The sequence below is a fragment of the Corythoichthys intestinalis genome, chromosome 22 (genome assembly GCF_030265065.1).
Source record: "Corythoichthys intestinalis isolate RoL2023-P3 chromosome 22, ASM3026506v1, whole genome shotgun sequence".
NCBI classification, from domain to species: domain Eukaryota; kingdom Metazoa; phylum Chordata; class Actinopteri; order Syngnathiformes; family Syngnathidae; genus Corythoichthys; species Corythoichthys intestinalis.
The window spans coordinates 1667323-1687787 of record NC_080416.1 but is presented as its reverse complement, the minus strand read 5'-3'; the positions used below and the strand labels follow the sequence as shown (position 1 = coordinate 1687787).

Here is a 20465-nt window from a genome sequence, read left to right as displayed (position 1 = left end):
TGATCGGTGTCAACCTGAATAAATTGTCAAGTTGCGCTTCGAAGCCTTCTTCCAGCTTTCAAAATGGAGTCAGTACAAGGGGTTAAGACTAAGGGGCAGATTTCATGGCGACATGAAGACAGGCAGAGTAGCGGAATGGCCTCGCGTGCATATGGTGTCGGTGAAGACGAAAAATTCTGAAACCTGCCTCAAAAGTGGAAGAATTCGATTACAGGGGTCGCAGAGCTATCATCTGAATGGAAACTGCCTTCGCTTCGATGATGTAAGAACTCGCTCACGTCACATGGGCGTGTGCAGCGGTGCTATTAAACATTAAAAACAGCAAATGGCAGAACGACGGACTTAATTTACTGTTTTAATAATATTTTCAAATTTACATATGTTGAATGTTTCCATTTTTTGTGCCTTTTGGAGCAAAAGAAAAATGCCATTGCTTGGAGTGGGCGGGCATGTTTTTTTTCCGGGCTGAGCAGCTTAGTGGGGCATTGTAAATCTGCACTGCCCTCTAGGTCCTGGCATGAATACTATATTGTTTTCATGTGGAATTGCGACATTGTTCAAATGGAGACGGAACCATATAAATACAAATTAGAAATTTTTCGAGTCAGCATGTAAATAGACCTTAAGGTGAACGTACGGAGTTTGGCCTTTTGGCCGGGTTGTCGGAATCTCGTCGGCCCCTTTTAAAAGCTTCTCTACTCGCTCACTGAGAACACAAGCATGCCAACACCGGCCTAAAACTCATTCTTTTAGTTAGAAGTTCAAAGGAACGCAAAGCCAACACATTTTTTACAACGTTACTTTTTTTAATTCATTTCTTTTTTTTTTTGTTGTTGTCACCAACAAGGCCTGCTTAAAAAAAAAACATTCCAAAAAAATAAAATTGTACCTATCTTTCCACATCATAATGGCTGGCAGTTTGGACCACATGCACACAAAAAAATGACGACTATTACTGTACAAATTGAAGGAAACACTCAAAGGGAAAGAAGGGCAGATCTAGATGAATCAAAAAGTTGCGTTGGAGCTCTCCCGTGCGTCCCAACCAACATTGAGAAAAAAATAACAGACGGGTTGCGGTCGACGACGTATCAAAAAAGTATAAAAACGTAAAAGGCTACGTGCGTTGGAAAGGAACATTATGACAACGAGACTACTGTACAAAAAAGAAGAGAGGATCGGGCGGAAGTCGGGCTCAGTCACTGGTGACTTGAGTGACCTGCGTTTCTCCCGTTTGGCTGGTGGACTGAATGAACATGGGCTGGCTCAGATCCTGACCCGCCGGCACCGTCACCTGCTGAATCTGATACAGCTGCTGTGGGGCGAGAAAAACGAAATTTACAACTCTTCCTTAACTTTTAATCCAAATTGAAATTACCTGTCCGTCAGTGAACTGATTGAACTGTTGCTGCCCTGGTTGCACTTCTGTCTGCGTGATCTGGAAGCACGAGCACGCCGCCAGTAGGTGAGATGCCGGACAGTAGTAGACATAAGATCAGAAGACGCAAAGCGGTGGCTACCTGCTGGGTGTTGGGTAGGGTCTGAATCTGTCCTTGCACCACTTGCGCACCTGACACGGGTTGGGCCAGGCGGATGTACTGCAGCTGGCCTGTATTTAGTTGCACCTGCACTCAGTTGACACAGGGGGAGACAAAGTGTCAGTAAGAATAGAAGCTCAAACTGAACAGGATCGACTGTGCTTCCACTATGGTTCAATTTTACAAAAGCGCAGAGCTGCCAGTGTTAGAGAAACATTTCAACCAGGGCTTTCTCGTTTTAATGTAGACAACTTGTTTCAACCTATTGCTAACCCCGCGAAAACACAGTGCTAACACCGTGTTAACGTCACGCCAACCCCGCGTTAACATAGCGCCAACCCCACTGTAACGTCGCACTAACCCCGCGTCAACGCCGCGCTAACCCCGCGTCAACGCCGCGCTAACCCCGCGTCAACACAGCGCTAACCCCGCGTCAACGCAGCGCTAACCCCGCGTCAACGTAGCGCTAACCCCGCGTTAACGTAGCGCTAACCCCGCGTTAACGTCGCTCCAACCCCTCGTTAACGTCGCTCCAACCCCTCGTTAACGTAGCGCTAACCCCGCGTTAACGTAGCGCCAACCCCGCAATAACGTCGCGCTAACCCCGCGTCAACGTCGCGCTAACCCCGCGTCAACGTAGCGCTAACCCCGCGTCAACGTAGCGCTAACCCCACTGTAACGTAGCGCTAACCCCGCGTCAACGTAGCGCTAACCCCGCGTCAACGTAGCGCTAACCCCGCGTCAACGTAGCGCTAACCCCGCGTCAACATAGAGCAAACCCCACGTCAACGTAGAGCAAACCCCACGTCAACGTCGTGCTAACCCCCCGTTAACGTCGTGCTAACCCCGCGTCCACGTCATACTAACCCCGCGTCAACGCCGTGCTAACTTTTTGCAAGAATATTTTCCAATTATATCTCAAAAACTGGTACTTCTTGTGAAGCCAGTGGAGTTACCTGCTACTATTCAGAGCTTATATTTTATCTAATGGGCACGAAAAATCTGAACCTCGTGTATCTCAAGGCATCAGTGTACCAACATTTCAAAGGGTCTGTGAATACTTTGGGAGAATTTTCAAGAGGACCGACTGTATCCTCTATGCTGTCATCTCACCGGAATTTGCTGGATCTCTCCTGTGTTGGTGATGATCTGCTGCATGACCTGCATGGTCTGGCCCTGGGCCTGGCCCGTCTGCGTTTGCCCTCCGGCCGCCTGGACGATCTGCACCTGCTGGTCGCCCACCTGCATGGCCACGGGTGCGCTCTGTTAAAAGACAAGAGACAGGCCGGTTAATGCTAAGAAATAAAACAAGACTGACAAGATGATTCCCACGAATGAACCAGGATACAGTGCATGGATTTGAGCCAGATCGGGGAGGATAAATAAGCGCATGTTTTGTTTACCGTGATGGGCGTGCCCTGTGATTGCACCTGCACTTGCTGTAACTGCTGCATGGTGGCACCTTGAAGCATCTGATGGCCCACGGGGGAGGAGGAGAAAGAAAGAAAAAGCCAAGCAAAAGCAAGGAGGGGGGAGATGATGACATGGAGGGAAAAGGCAGTGAGAAAAGCAGCGCCACAATGTTAAACAAAAGCAAAATGATCAATGCATCTGTATGAAAAATGCCAGGAATGGGACACAGGAAGACGCAGACAAAGACGGGTATGCACTTTATGAAAACTTTCTCCTCCTCTTTGTCATGGTTTATCCAAGGGACTGCTAAGCTAGGCTATCCAATGACCCTGAAGATGCGCTCATATTTTTTTCCACGACTGGGAGGTGGGGGGGCTTCCTTGTAATCCTATTTTGGAAATCCTGACTCAAACCCACTTTTTTGGGGGGCATGAAACCCTACTTGAGATCCCAACTACAAACCCTAACCCTGGCTTCAAAAGCAAAATCAATATTGAAAGTATGATTTGAAACATCAACTCTGATTAAAGTGCCTAAGACAGTAAACGGCATGTTTATTTGATGTTTCACGCTGTCTTTTATGCTCCTGAATGAAATGGACCGCTTGGATGTGTGTGGAAGCGATCAATTGATAGATTCAATTTTCTGAATCCCGCGCCATGAAAAGTGGCTTCCTGGATTGAGGAGGAATGCGAATGTGACGTCACCCTGGTCAGCATCTCACAAGACAGCATTGCTTTATAGCATGCAGATGGACTGCGGTCAGCTGATTTTACGGATGAATTTGTGTATTTTTCACATCACGCCAGCCAAATGTGCTGCAGGTTTTTGTTGCTGCACCAGGAAGAGACGTGTGAGCCTTTTTGGGTTTGAAAAATTTCCTGGTCCCCATGGACATTGGCCAAAACAAGACCGAAAACTGTGCAACTATTGGACTTACAAGTGACTAACTACGTGTTTTGTATTATGTCAAATGCTGGGATCATAGCACACGTTTTAATAAGGACGTGGCTTGCATTTTGTGGCTGATTGTCCACCGAAAAGACCATTCGGCCGAAGACTGACGGCTTCTTGCACACCCCCTTGGTCCTCTTCGCATGCCCGCGGAGAGACAGCTATATTTAGCTAATGATCGTGAAGCCCCCCGCTCTCGTCTGCGGTTCGCCATATCGTCCAGACTACCAGCCCCCTCTGCCCTCTTCGTGTGCCCGGCAATAGACCTCTATCCTCGAGTTGGGCTCAGGCTTCTCAGACGTCAGCCAGTTAGTCCGGCGGCCATTCCCTAGCTGGTTCCCCCTCAACGAGCATCCCTGCACGCAGCAGGGGAACGACAAGCTGTAACTTGCTCACCGCAAGTTGTCGGTGAAGACGGTCAACCCTGCCGCCGTGTGACATGATCCAGGGTAGTTTTGTGTGCTTTTTCGTTTTCGAAAGGCGTGAATAAGACTTGGAAATGTCGCTCGGTTCGGGTTAGCATGTCGGCTAGCTGTCACACCTCCTGCTTTGTTTACGCTCTCTAAATGACAAAAGCCGGACTAACTCCAGTGGCATAAAATACCATTCAGGAGGTACTTGAAGTCCACAGCTTTGACAATTATGGAGTAATTTTGCCATGTCGTACTGAATAAATGCATTTTTAATATTTTATATTCCATTTAGCATGACACCGTTAATTTGTCATGACCATACCATTTATTTAGCAATTGGGACAAATACTTAGATAAGAAGAATATCCTGTAAAAATATTGGAGCAGAGAGATTGAAATAATGATGACAATTTGCTGCTCTGTGTCGTATTTTCCTCATTCTGAATCTTCCCCCTCAATGGGTTGAATTCTAAATCAGATGAAACTGTGACCCTGCGGACATCATCCCCAACCTGGGGACGCTAGAGCGCTATAAATACAGGCGGGTCTAAACGGCAGATTAAAAGACTAATTTCAGCGCTTTGCCAAATTGTTGTATTTAGTCAGATATATTCAGTCAATATGACTAATTCACATAATAATGCTATTTAGGATTATTTTTATGCTGTCACAGGCACTTTAAGGGACTATAGAGGATTTTTAGAGTCGATTTAAAATCCTTTTCTACTCTGTATGCTCCACCAATGCCCTCATGAGTAAACAGAGTTCTGACATTTTAACTGAAACTGCCCCAAAAAGCTTTTTCTTTATTTCAATAGAAAGCGCCTGTGCATCTGCTCGCAGAAGCGCCTATTCTCTGCTTGGCAAAAACACTTTTCTAACCCACTGCTGATCATTTTTAGGTTTCTGGTGCCGATTTGATGGGCCAAACGCATGTTGCTTTGTTTTCGTGCTCATACTATGCACTAGCTTTAGTTAAGTTTTAGCCCAGAAGTGGCAGTCGCGGGTAAAAAAAATTAAAAAAAAAAAAAAAAAAAGTGACAAACGCCGTGTAGTCCCTTTAAATCTCGATTTAAAAACCTAATCCTAGTTTGAAAAGGGCAAAATAATGCCCGTGAGTGACCACTCCTAAACCAAAACATTTACATCAGCCGGTGTTTGCTTAGCATAACTGCTTCCTCTTTAGATTACATGTGCCTATTATGTGTGTGAGAACTAACTTAGGTCAATAAAGACAGGTGCTTCTGCTCACTATTGAATCTCAAATAAAAGGCTGGCGCTTAGGCGTTTCCGTCTACCCATTTGTCTGATACCTGTCCTTGCTGCGGTTGCGCGATGATGATCTGCCCGGGTTGGATAGTGGTGGCCGTTTGCGCGGCGGGCTGCTGGCCTTGCTGCGCACCCTGCACCTGAACGGCGCCGGGCTGCTGCGCTAGGGTGAAGTAGTACTGCACCGGCTCCGCCGGGGCCACCGTCTGACGCAGCTCCTCCTACACATAGAAATTGAGGGCGCAAAGAGAAGGACCCTTGTCAGCACTTATGTCTCTCTCTCTGATGTGTTAGCATGTGTAATAGTAGAGGGGAGACACTGATGAATAACTGATGGGCTGTCACTGCGGGGGGAAAGAGTGATGCAGTCTGAACCTGAGATCCATTACAAACGCCTCATCATGCTGGTCAATAACAAGACTGATTGCTTCTCTCCCATGGCAGGGAGGAACATGGGAGAAAATAGGTGTGTGTTTTACAGAACAACTGTAATTTACAACACTGTTTAAAAAAAACAGTAACGGAGAGTTAGAGTCATGTGAAAAAATTAGGACACCCCATTAAATATTCCGTTTTTTTATTAAGAAATGTTAATAGTATCTTTCCTCGCATTTACCGATTGACTGTTTGTATAACTCTAACACAACAAATAGAAAATAAATAGCACTTATACAATAGTTTAAGAAAAACAAGTAGAATATCAGGCATAAGAGATACATGACGCCTTCTTATCACGGAAGCCCAACGTGTGCGCCATGCAACTGACTGAGCAAGATTGATGCTGACAAGCCCACGTCTGCACCACCAAACTCGCAATCAGTTCTCCCGGACAGTCCAGAACAAATAGCGGGACGCCCTGTCCCAACACAAGCAACACTGAAGAACACCCGATATCCAACGAATAACATGATTGATAAGACTCCAAGAGCCCCTTTGACGCTGAGGTGGCAAAATCCACAACCCTCGTTGCACTGACAAAAGTAACTCCCGAATGCTCCTGCCCAATCCACAAACAGACAATAATCCCAAACACACCCTTCTTCCTGCCCACGGCCCACCCCGCGAGAGCCTTCAAAAGACAATGTTTAACTAAGCATTGTCATATTTGTCAGGAACCTTTTGTTGACTTGTGATGTATTGACCCTGAATCCTCGTCCCTCTGTGCTGTATGATTGCCGTCGACTCAGAATAAATTGTCACCTTGTATTTCGAAGCATTTTTGAAGCTTTCAAAATGGAGTCACTACAAGGGGTTACGACTAAAGTGAATGCGCTGTTTGGCCTTTTGGCCGGGATGTCGGAGTTCGCCAGCCCGGGTCTCTGGGGCTTCGCCAGCCAGCACGTGTCCGGCAGTTCGGCTGGCGTGATTCCGGCGGTCTGGCTAAAAGGTCAGATTCTTTCAGCACATATCAATGTCTGATCTTGAAAGTGATTTAATTGCAGTTAAACAACAAAAATGAACATTGTTTTACTTATTAAACCAAAAATATCAACAAAAATGCATATTCTAACTGAGGAAAAAGTTAGGACACCCTACCACCTAATAGGTAATGTTACCCCCTTTGGCTGAAATAACTTCAATGAGACGCTTTTTGTAGCCATCTACCAGTCTTTGACATCAGTCTAAAGCAGTACTTCTCAAATGGTGGGGCGCGCCCCCCCAGGGGGGCGCAGAGCGATGCCAGGGGGGGCGCGAGTGACCTCGGGGAACATGCTTTTTTTTTTTTTTTTTGCCGTACTAGAATAAAGTGTACTTGCACATCCACTCCGTGGGTGGCAGTGGCGCTCTCATTTTCAAAGTGCGTGCAGTATTTTTGAAGTAAGCAAGAGCACACGGAAGAGACTCATGCAGAGCTGGACTCACGCAGCGACCCACTGTCTTTCTCACGTGTCCGGCCGAGAAGTGCCGTTTTCGGCTTGGGATCGTCACGACCACCGCCCTCACCTACGGTTCTCCCTCGGCCGCCGAGAATGCGCTTTTTTCGGGCCGTTTGCCTTTGACTTTTAATATAGTGGGAAATGAGGAAAGACCACTGTTTACTGAGTCTAAAAATGATTATAGCGGAGAAGCCAAATCAGTTAAGACGCCACTTAAAGACATTAGACCTCAATCTCATTGATAGGCCGCTTGATTGTTTTTCAGCGAAAATGTGCCGAATATTGCCAATTGTCACAATCGTCCCGCTTTGTCAGTGTTATATCAGTAAACCAGTGAGCACTGTGGTGAATCAGCGAAAATAAAAACTTTCCTTCTGTCCAGAGACCTTTTTCCCCCCTTCTGTTCAGTTTTGTTTTTTTTCGGTCAAATTTTTTGGCATGTTGTCCTGAAGAGTAAATGTTTCTAATCAATTTGAATTTGTTATTATTTACTGATTTTATTACATTTTATTTTTCAGTATCAAATGGTCAAAAATGTACCTTGAGTGTATTTTTACAGTTTGGATGTGACTTTTTTTTTTTTTTAACTTCAGGCAAATTGATGCGCATTAAGTCTTTTCTGTTACAAGCAACACAATGTTAAAAAAGTTATACTTTATTATAAGTTGATCTATGTTACTTTTTTTCTTTAATAGAAAAAAAAAGGACACAATGTTAGGCTGAGGCGTACTTATAATAGTAATATAGACGAATGATACTATTTACAGTGGCGGCAGAGAGTTGGGGGGGGCGCGAAACATTTACGTCTTCCTTGGGGGGGCGTAACAGAAAATAATTGAGAAGCACTGGTCTAAAGAAAGTTTGTCCCTCTCCTTGGTTTAATGAGCAAAACAATGTTCATTTTTGTTGTTTACCTGCAACTAAAGGACTTTCTTTTCCAGAGATAAAGAAAAACAAGATCAGACATTGATACGTGAACTTTCCTTAAAGGGTATGAAAACGCAAAGGGGGTGTGAGACATCAATAGAACCGTTATGTGCCAAGATAACAAATATTGATAAAGTTAACAAAAAAATCAATCACATTAATGAGCAATTATCGAAAATGACGAACATTTTCGTAAGTGTTCCAGAAACAGCCGAATGGGGCGGGGACGTCACTACAAGTGAATGAAAGTTGAGGCGGAGCCAGGTGCCATTGTTTTTTATCGACGAGAGAGTAGGGTTCGGGTTTGTTTGACCAAAACATCACTGAAATGGTTCAAAACTGCTGTGCTATGTGGTGTACAAATAGCTATTTATCCGAATATAGTATCCATGAGTTCCCGAACGCGAAAAAAAAGCTGGACTACGCAGACAATGGGTAATGTTCGTCTGTGCAAAGAGGGCTAATTTTCTAGACACAGCCTCCGGCACGGTTTTCTGTGGTGCGCATTTTCCACCTGAAATCTTCTCGAACTATGGACAAGTGAAATTGGGTTTTGCTAAAAGATTGCTGCTCAAAGGAGATGCGGTGCCCACCATACACGCGCAGCTACCCTAAATGTCCCGAGATATCAAGAAAGAGGACGATGACTGGCAAAGGAGGCTAAGGCTAAGCAAAGGAGGGGAGCAGCCAAGCTCGAAATGGCCAGAGTGAGTACTCTTTTATAATAAAAAAATATCACACATTTGATACAGGACTGGACACATGTATAAATTATCGCTCGTAAAATATATAGAACAAATCCTCTGATCCCATTCATATTTGTGTCTGTTGGCAGAGCGAAAAGCTATGATAGCGCAATAAATGATAATTATTCTATACTTTATTTTGCGGTCACAGTGTATCAGCTTCACAAAAAGAAATGCAAAACGAATCATTGGTGTTTCCCACACGATCTGCTGCCGATGTTTCATCAGTGTCATTGCTCCCCTCAGTGACCGTTTCATTACGCTGCATTGGCGTTCGTTTGCGCTCAAATTGGTAACCTAAAACACAGATTAAAGCTTCGTAACTCTCCTCGTCACCATTAGATGAACATTCGTTACGTCGGATTCGTCGCTGAAACTAGAAACGAAATTGTCTGCCATCATCGCCGCCATTCAGTATTAAAGCACTGAGCCTTTTTCTTGTTGAAGAGCAATTCTGAATTCTCTTTTATTGACAACGAGGGGTGTTTCTTCACGAGGGAACCTGGAATATGTGCAGGACGAACACAATGCAACAGCATAAACAGCTCAAAACACCCCTAATTCTCCCATCACTGGAAGGAATTATATTGATGCAGACAGGCGCTGCCCCCCTAGTGGCCGGTGGCACTCTCTTCACTTGTCGTGACGTCACACACAATCTGCCAGATCTCGGGCGCCGGTCGTTTTAGCTTGACAATCGGGCCAAATTTCTCTCATTTTCTTGTGTGTAATTACACCAAGTGGCATGATATGAATACAAAAGGCACGTGTTTATGGATAAATGATGGAATATTAACATTTTCCCAGGGCATGACATACCCTTTAATAAAGAACGGAATATCTAATGAGGTGTCCTAACTTTTTCACATGACTGTAGATTGTCTTTTGTGTTGTTAGATCCAGCGTGTCCCCGTCAGAAGTGAGTAAATGAAGCCAATTGTATTGTTTGTATTCTTTGTTGATGAGAGGTTACTACTTAGCACAGAGCGCTAAGCTAGTTGGCGATTAGGCTAATCAGTGTCTTGAAGCAACCAAGTAACCTTTCAGTTTTGGTCGAGTTGAGCGACATATTTTGATATGACTAAAATATGACTAAATGAATAAGTATTATTTTTTTTTATCTATCTAAGCCGAAAATGAAAAGGACTACCAAAAACAAAACTGATCCCAGTTATATATGCTTGGTGACAAAACATCGGCCTAAATGTCATGTTCATGCACTTGCTAACCATGCAAAAAACAACAACAAAAAAACAATTCTGTTACATTCAGTCCTGTCCTAGTGAGAAGTTCTGGGATGATAATGATTGAAACAATTTAAAATTGCCTGTAGATTTTGAGTGATTAATATGTATACCAGATAAACACTCTCGGAAACTGGTCCTCCACAAGAATACACAACAGACAACTGTAAACACCCTACTTGAAACGCGTTAGTGTAAATCTGTCCCTAAGGCTTCCAGAAGCGTCAACAAACTGAGTGGACGCTGACCCATGTCCAGGCAGTCACCAGGAGCGTAAACACCCCTCTCCCAGCTCCCATGACAGCACAGCTGAGAGTGTAGGATGTTTACACGCCCGGAAGACGCGAATATCTCACGCGGCCGTCCTCTTGTTGGGTCGTTCGGAGAGGGAAGCGCTTCCCCCGAAAGGTCGGCGGGATCCGTCGCCGGATGTCAAAAGCAATAAGACGCTGCAAACATCCGACTGAAAGCCCTTGCACCTCCGACTTGACAGCTTCCAGTCAAGGATGTTTACAGCGCCTCCACGTTGCCGACATGGGAACAGCAGCTGGGTTGAAAATCTGTTCAAAAAACTTTAAAACACACGGATAGTACAGAAAACCTTACCTGTCGTTTCGGGGGCTTCAGGTCGTCTCTTGGGACAATGTCGATGAGGAAGTCAAATTGGTCAAACTTGGTTATTGCCATGGCAATGTCGTTCCGCTGTTAATATGGCAAAAATGAACGCTTTTAGCAGTTTTTACAACTGAAAGTGGGACTGATAAGTGCTTGATTTTTTGATACATGGCATAATTTCATAAATCGGACCATCGCATTGTTCTGACACACATAATATAATCAATCAGGGAATAGTATTGTTTCTCGTATTTACTGTTTGACATTTTATATTACTCTAACATACCCAATATAAAAAAATATCTCTTATAGCATAGTTTAAGGAAAACAAGCAGAATATACATGCCATAGGGCATGAGAGATACATGACACCTTCTTATCACGGAAGCCCAACGTGTGCATCATGCAACTGACTGAGCAAGATTGACGCCGACATCTACAAGCCCACGTCTGCACTACCAACTCTCACAGTTCTCCGGGACAGTCCAGAACAAATGGCGGGATGTCCTGTCCCAACACAAGGAACACCGGAGAACGCCTGATATCCTGATAACACGACTGACAAGACTCCAAGAGCCCCTTTGACGCTGAGGCGGCAAAATCCACAACCCTCGTTGCCCTGACAACAGTAACTCCCGAATCCTCCTGTCCAGTACACAAACAGACAATAATAGTAAACAACGCCCAAACACACCCTTCTTCCTGCCCACGGCTTGCCCAGCGAGAGCCTTCAAAAGACTGAATGTTTAACTAAGCATGGTCATTCTTTCTCGGGAACCTTTTGTTGACTTGTGATATGGTGACCTTGGATCCTCGCCTGGGTCCCTCTGTGCTGTATGATTGCTGTCAACTCAGAATAAATTGTCAATTTGTGTTCCGAAGTCTTTTTCTAGCTTTCAAAATGGAGTCAGTACAAAGGGTTAAGCCTGAGGTGAACGTGCGGAGTTTGGCCTATTGGCCAGGTTGTCGGGATTTTGCCGGCCCGGGTGCCCGGGTCGTCGGGATTTCGCCGGCCCGGGTCATTGAAGCTGCGCCAGCTGGGTCCGGTGGTTCGGCTGGCGTGAATCCGGCAATCTGGCTAAAAGGTCAGATTCCTTAAGTTAGCATTGGTCGCATTTAAACAAGTGACTTTTCTAAGGCAAATTTTTTAGCTAATTTAATCTACTAAATTTACATATTGATCAGACTAGATAGACGTTTGAACACCAAGTGTTTTGTGTCAAGTGCTTTAGTGTTAAAATGTGTGTTATTTGGAACATTAGTGTATTTATATGTGTGTGTGTTAAAGCTTTACAAGTTGGCAAAAGTGAAGGAAGTAAAAGCTTGAAAAACCACAATTGCCTTGTTTGCTCTCTGTCAAGCTGAACAACTTCCCATTTCGTGAGGACAGAACACATCATATTAATAAAGAAAAAAAAAGATGCTGTGAGGTACAATAGGGTTCTGTTTACAGGACTAAAAAAAAAAAAAAATGGCGGACGAGACTCCGATGTCGTAAAATTGAGTACGTCGTAACGCGGGGATTACCTGAATTCTGATGCCATGTGTTACCGACACTTACGTTGCATACGAAGTAATGGGCACCCCAGGTCTAAACATTGTTCTATGAGCCTCTCAAAAGTGACATAAAAAGTTTTCTTTCATTTGGATAATCATAGGACAAACATTCTGTGGGTTATGAAAAATTGGTGAAGATGCTTTAAATGAGCAAGTCAATTAATGAGTAAACCGAGCCGAGCTCATCGTTTTTTTCTGACGTGAAGATTTTCCTCATGTAAAATGACTGCTTTGGCTCAACAAAAAGGTTGGTAAACACTGCTAGAGAGGTCGGAAAAGTGGCTAAATAGAGCGATCAAATCGTTTAATTGGCAATGTTTACTGTCCTTTTGGAACTAGCTGTTCTCTTTTCGCAGCCTATGATGTTAGTGCAAGTAATGACACGTATTAAATTACAAAAGAAAATTCACAAAACTTTCCTTAATCCACAAAACTACCATGATAGTTTGTTCTAATGACTGATGTCAACTTTATTAGGAAGGAAAGTCTCTCTGGTTGCCATACATCTCTTCCCATATCCACAGTCGAGAGTGGAATTTTCCACAGGATATTGGCTGTCAGACCCCCCTCCATTGTGACCCTCCCAGCACTAGGGGAGCTATTTATAGCCACTTGATTAATATCTGGCTACACATTTACACTTGTTCCATTGATAAGCGTTACTGTGGTGACCCAGAATGGAATCACGTGCACGTGTGTTTGGAAGAACCTGTATATTTGGCATTAAGGGAGCCACTTTTCAGCTAATTACAACAGTTCCCAGTGTCTTAATACAACATTTGGGACCAAAAATGCAACAACCAAACAGCCAAGTTCAGAAAAGGGCTGCAGTTTGTACCAACTACTTGTTTTTTGTGATACCAAGACAACCAATAACAAACACATGTCACAGAATGTCAAACTTGTGTCACGTCGCACTACTTTTTCCTTTACTGGCACTTGGTTAAATTCCTACTGAGGTTTTCTAGCTGCGCCATGGTGGTTACGCTAGCAATTGTTAGCATTTTAAGTTATACAGAGACAAATGACAAAAGGAATTACATTTAGTCACTGCTGAAAAGAAATGCTCTCTGTTTGATTATTCGAGTTTTATGGCCTAGAAATGTTACATACAAATGTTTACCATGATTATGATATTAGCGTAGCTTAGCATGAGTGTTATGTCTCAGTTGTAAGGACAGAACTACATCATTATCTTTAGGCTGTATTATTAGTCTGAAACTGTGGTCTGCTTGACAAATAACAAAAGCTCCATTGCCCTTTAACTCTGGCACTGAAACGAAATAATTTACTGGCAGCCTTGCTAGTCAAAATGGCAGCATGGCCGAGAACGAAAACTGGTATTTGGTATGTGGCAAATTTGATTTTGCCGTGTGGCATTTTTTGCCATGTATCAAAAATGATTTTGCCCTGTGGCATTTTTTTTGCCATGTAGCAAAATGGATTTTGCCAGATGGCATTTTTGCAGGCCATGCACACCCATGCCATTGATGGCTATGCACGTCCAAATTTTCCATTCATTTTGAATGGCAGACAAACGTGTGGTTGTGATTTTTAAATGCTTGGACGACTCATGTTTTTCTGCTATTGACAATGAAATTGAAAAAATGAAATGAAAATGAAATTTGGAAGTGCATAGCTGTCAATGGCATGGACGTGCATGACCTGCAAAAATGCCACATACCAAAAAAAGCCACATGGCAAAATCAATTTTGCCACATGGCAAAAAAAATGCCACACGGCAAAATCCATTTTGCCACATGGCAAAAAAATTGCCACACGGCAAAATCCATTTTGCCACATGGCAAAAAAATTGCCACATCGCAAAATTCATTTTGCCACATGGCAAAAAAATGCCATTGTCACATGGCAAAAAATGGTACATGGCACAATTAATTTTGCCACATGGCAAAAAAAAATGCCACAGGGCAAAATCCATTTTGCCACATGGCAAAAAAAATGCCACAGGGCAAAATTCATTTTGCCACATGGCAAAAAAAAATGCAAAAAAATGCCACATTGCAAAAAAAATGCCACATGGCAAAATTCATTTTGTCACATGGGAAAAAAATGGCACAATTAATTTTGCTACATGGCAAAAAAAAACACATAGCAAAATCCATTTTGCTACATGGCAAAAGAAAATGCCACATGTCAAATACCACTTTTGGTTCGCACTGTCTCTCCAAAATGGTTTAGATGTCTTTTGCAGTCAATGGTAGCCAATGAGTTAAATCTCTTGGGTGAAAACAAAGCTTCCAACATAGGTTCTGAGTTAGACATTTCCAGGAGAGATGAACTTGATAATGCAGTATACGCAAGGTGCAACACGCTTATATTTAATTGGTTGTTCAATTGCACACTTACATCATTTTTCTGGGATACCGTACGTCTGCTTAAAATGGAGTTCCTCATTAGGACAACGCAGAGCAAAAATGCAACATTTCCAAACAAAGTCTGGAGCTTTAGACTTTCCAGCCATAGACTGATGAACGCGATAACATCGTACCTGCATCGCGCCACACATGCACACGCAGACACACTAATCTCCGCGAGGTATGTGAATGGATAAAGTGGACTTAAAGGCTTTCATGTTCTGCTTCACAATTTTCCCTTCTTAACATCCCGGTGAGACGAGCTCAGAGCTGACTTCCCGACTGTTCCCATCGCCTCTCCCTGCCCCTCCGCCTCCCCCTTCGCGTCGTTCCCAGAGTCCGGCTTATTCAACTTCGGGCCCAAATGGCAGCGTGGGGCGGGCAGAAATTGGGTCAGCGGCGCCCGCCTGGCTTTCAGAGTCAGTGGAGGGAGAGAGAAGTGAAGGCAGAGTCATTCCTCAGGGGGGATGGCTGGTATGAGGGCCCCTTTTGCATGACCACGTACGCTGTCACAGGCCCTCAGTGAACCGCAATGAAAAAGCAACGTGTGCTTTCGTGGCCCGAAAAAGAAAGATCCGCTAAGTATATAGGAGGAGCAACAACGACAGTATGGACTAGGACTGACCTGTAGCGTGCGCCGCTTGTTATCCTCCGTGTGGATCCATGCTCGGAGGGTGAGCTCCGTGATGAAGATCTGCGCCGCCTTGGCGAACAAAACGGGAGCCTCGGCGCTGATCATCTGCAATTAATGGAAATAAAACCTTGTAAAACATGTTCTGTACAGTGCAATGTGGAAAAAACATTTCCTATTCACGTTTGAACTTTTTTTGTTAAGTAAGACAGCAGCACCTACAGTGGCACCATAAGCACTCCGAGCACTGAGGACTTTATAGCAAGCTGGAAAATGTTTCCTCACGAGGTATCAAAGATCATTTAACACTGATTAGCCAAGACTTAATGCTAATCAAGGCGATCGTTTAAGCAGGGACATTAAAGAGCCTTCAGTCTGTCGCTAACCGAAAAGTACAACAACTCTTGCTCATTGGAGTCTCCAGATTGATTTAAAGAATAGAGCTAGGGCTGCAATTAACAATTATTTTCATAATCGATTAATCGGGTGATTCATTAAACATTACCGTAATTTTCGGACTATAAGCCACTACTTTTTTCCTTCATTTTGAATCCTGCGGCTTATAGTCCAGTGCGGCTTATTTGTTGATTTATTTGGGTTAATAGGTAACACTTTATTTGATAGCGGCGTCATAAGACCTTCATAATTATGACATTACACTATCAGGGGCTTTACTGAATGCTTATGACAGATGTCATTAAGTCTCATCCAGCAAATTATGTCACTAAATCCATTTATATCCAGCTCGGATCTTTTACATCCATTCAAAAGGGTGATCATTTAAAACACTAAATGACATCTGTTACATGCATTCATTAATGCTCATGACAGTATCATGTCATAATTATGATTGTCTAATGACAGTGTTATGGCGCCACTGCCAAATAAAGTGTTACCAAATACCATAACTAGCAATGAATGAAACAACGGGAACAGTAACCGAAGAAATAATTAGCACAAACATGAATTTTGATTGTAATTTACATCGGTACCACTGCTATGCATGCTAGGAGGCATATTGGACAACAACAGTGTTGACAGCAGGTGGAAGCAGAGGTTGACTTTCTCCCCCAAGGGAGCAGAGATGGCCAAATGAAGCTTCTTGAAGCAATGAAGCTTTGCAGCCAATAGGTTCAAAGCTTCGTGGTGGTTCATTTAGTCTAATGACAGTCGTATGATGCCGATGTCAAATCAAGTGTTACCGGTTAATATCTTTTGCCGTAAATATCCCATAATACAGTGAGGACAGCTGCGGCTTATAGTCCAATGCGGCCTATCTATGAACAAATATCGTTTTCGTGTCAAATTTGGTGGGTAGTGGCTTATAGTCAGGTGCGCCTTATAGTGTGAAATTTATGGTAATCGGATAAATGTCACTTTTTCAATTACCTACAGTATTTACCTTGAAGTTGTTTTAGGCCTTTTGTAAGTAACAATGAAGAAAAAATGGATGACTATTTCCTTAAAGGGTACCACAGATAGAAAGGCATGTACTAGTAAATTCTTAAAAGATAAATGTTGGTAGGAGTTATAATTAGGGTTGTTCCGATCATGTTTTTTTGCTCCCGATCCGATCCCGATCGTTTTAGTTTGAGTATCTGCCGATCCCGATATTTCCCGATCTGATTGCTTTTTTTTTTTTTTTTTGCTCCCGATTCAATTCCAATCATTCCTAATCATTTTTCCCGATCATATACATTTTGGCAATGCATTAAGAAAAAAATGAATAAAACTCGGACGAATATATACATTCAACATACAGTACTTAAGTACTGTATTAGTTTATTATGACAATAAATCCTCAAGATGGCATTTACATTATTAACATTCTTTCTGTGAGAGGGATCCACGGATAGAAAGACTTCTTAAAGGATAAATGTGACTTTGTATATTGTGACTAAATATTGCCATCTAGTGTAGTTGTTGAGCTTTCAGTAAATGATACTGTAGCCATTTAACAATTGTGCCCAAATGCATGATGGGAAGTGCAACCATGACTGTGCATATTGGTACCAATTGCTATATCTTCTCTGCGTTGGGAAATAACATAGGGTGTTAAGAAAAAAATCAATTACTACCTTTCTTCCCCACATTGCTTCCCACGATATTTCTAATCGTAGGGAGAGTCAATTAAAAAAAGGCTCCAAAGGCTGGCAAAATTCTCTCTACTCATTTTACGTTGACTTTTAGCTCCATATATAGGTAAAACGGCGGCATTACAGATTAAACGCCACATTACGTGAGTGAGTCATGCAGCGCATGCGCTAATTGCATTAAATATTTTAACGTGATAATTTTCAAAAAAAATATTACGGCCGTTAACGGGATAAATTTGATAACCCTACCTTAAGCCTAAACTGAAGACTCTGGATGAGTGTAACATATGTCTGTAACGTCAAATACAATTAGAAAACGATTTAATTAAAAAATATACAGTATATATATTAAAAAAGGCATGTCCGACATTTTTTGCCGATTCCGATACTTTGAAAATGACGTGATCGGACCCGATCGATCTGATCAATCGGGACATCTCTAGTTATAATAATTGTCTATTAAAACCCCTCTTTATGTTTTCGTTTTAATAAAATTTGTAAAAATTTTAAAATCAAAAAATAAACTGGTAGCTCGCCATTGTTGTTGACGTCGCAGGGCGGTGACGTCACATGGACTCCCTGCCGTACTTCAACAGTGTCACTCTTTAACTATGTAAGGTATTGATTCAAATACACCACAAGGTGTCAAAGGCGAGTTTTAAATTAGAGATCAAGCCAATGAGTCGTTTTGTCCCTCGACTGACGCCGTAGTTTCCCGTTCACTTCGCGTCCATTGTACTTTACGATCATTTGACTGTTGTCTCCTCAACGTATAAGACTCGTGATAATGGCTCCCAACATCATAGTTTGTAACTAACAATGCCATCCAGTAGAGATGGGAATCTTTGGGCACCTAACGATTTGATTACGATTACAATTCAGAGATTCCGATTCAATTATAAAGCAATTATTGATGCCTCCCCATTTAAAAAAAAAAATGTTTTGTATATTTGTTCAAAAATTTTTCAAAAATCCTCAAGTTCGTTGGCATATAATTTATTAATCGACTTTAATCGATTCGTTGCTGCAGCCTTAATCAGAAGCTAGTTTTGACAGTAAGACGTCAGAAAATTGGCAAAAATGTGAACTGTTGTTTTCCTAAGTAAAAGCAGATTTTTGTTCATGTCCTATGTTGGCCTAACAAAAATATAATGAAGAAATCTGATAATTTTTACAACCGAGAATTTACATGTACGGTATGTTATAATTTCAAGAATTTAGATAAGTTTAAGGTGAAGAAGGTCCTACACCATTAATTGGTTATTAAAATAGTGCCCTAATCGATTAGTTGTCGAACAATCGATTGTCGCACCTCTAATTGGAGCCTTTCAATATGTTCTCTGATGTGTGCTAAAGGGGAACTAACCACTGTTAATGTGCTAGCAAAACATGGTATTGTTATTAATATTACATACGTGGGAAATTAGTTAAAGAGAATAGTCAATGAATCCGAGGGCCTCCATTTTGGGCAATATCTGCTGTCCGCTAGCCTCAAAATTATATCAATGCATAGACTTCATAATGTATTGATGGGTCGGATTGGTCATGCACTGCGCCCACATCAAGAGGAGCTATTCAAAAATACATGCACGCAGCGATCTAACACCGGATTTCTGTTGAAAAAGTATGAAAGCTGTAGCACATACAAACAGGAAGGATTGTCTCAGGAGTGATTTGTTGGAGGATTCAAGGTCATTATTATATTTTTCGTACCATGCATGCATTTTGAAACGTGAAAAAAATCAATGGGAGAAATTAGCCGCAACTGCATTGGCATATCGCAGTATTTATGTAAAATAAATGTTAACTCCACGTTTTTTTTGGGGGGGGGGGGGGTTTTGTTTTTGACCAAGAATCGAGACTGTTTTACGTTTATATCTATAAAGAATTCAGGGATTTAAGCATTTATTCACAAGAATTTTCACCAGAAAAGTTTACATCAGGTGGCCGCTAGCTACATTCAGTAACAGACTAGCATTGTACTTTGACATATTTACGTAAAATAAATGCTAACTGCACGTTTTTTTTTCTTTTAACCGCGAATCGAGACTGTTTTACGTCCATATATCTATAAAGAGTTCGCGGATTTGAGCATTTACTGACAAGAATTTTCACCGGAAAAGCTCCGTTTACATCAGGTAGCCACGAGCTACATTCAGTAACAGACTAGCATTGTACTTTGACATAATTACGTAAAATAAATGCTAATTGCACATTTTTTTTTGCTTTTAACCATGAATCAAGACTGTTTTATGTCCATACCTATAACGAATTCGGAGATTTAAGCATTTCTTCACAAGAATTTAACGAAAAAAGCTCTTTGTGATTCTACTTGGTAGGGGTGCACGATATCCATTTTTTGGAACAGATATCGATAACTTCCTGCTCCTCAAGGCCGATACCGATACGATAAACGATAATATATATATAATTTTTCAATGTATATTCACCCGAGTTTTTGAACACCTGTAGGTCAAAAATACTTTATATTGAACAAAACAAAGACAGTAACAAAACTTTGCATACTGGAAAAAGAGGAAACACAAAAATCCCAATCCGACACCGTGCCAAAAATATTAATAGGGCTGATAATATATTATGTTATCGGATTTATTGGGATGACCTCATAATTCCTATTATCGGACCGATAATTATCGTGCACCTCTACTACTTGGTCAGCTTTGATGGCCTGGCCAACAATGCAGGGCCCCTATTTATCGGCATTTATGTATATTTTGTTCTCATTGTCTTCAAAATAATTTTCCAAATTTGAAAATCACTCTTCTATCAATAAGGTAGAACTATGTTTT

The 20465-nt window shown here is 42.3% G+C and overlaps 1 protein-coding gene across 4 annotated transcripts in view; it reads right to left on the bottom strand.

The window, feature by feature from the left end:
* Positions 1–804: 804 nt before the first annotated feature.
* nfyc (nuclear transcription factor Y, gamma) overlaps positions 805–20465 on the bottom strand; it is a 55907-nt gene continuing 36246 nt past the window's right edge. The window contains exons 4-11 of one of the 4 annotated variants that reach the window (XM_057827393.1): positions 15554–15667; positions 10988–11083; positions 5632–5808; positions 2942–3010; positions 2652–2801; positions 1521–1625; positions 1379–1438; positions 805–1315 (exon numbers count right to left, since the gene is read on the bottom strand). In XM_057827393.1, coding sequence (XP_057683376.1) covers positions 1196–1315; positions 1379–1438; positions 1521–1625; positions 2652–2801; positions 2942–3010; positions 5632–5808; positions 10988–11083; positions 15554–15667 — 891 coding nt within the window. In that variant the 3' untranslated portion in view covers positions 805–1195. The remainder of the gene's footprint in view (positions 1316–1378; positions 1439–1520; positions 1626–2651; positions 2802–2941; positions 3011–5631; positions 5809–10987; positions 11084–15553; positions 15668–20465) is intronic. The other 3 variants (XM_057827392.1, XM_057827394.1, XM_057827395.1) reach the window with 3 other exon arrangements.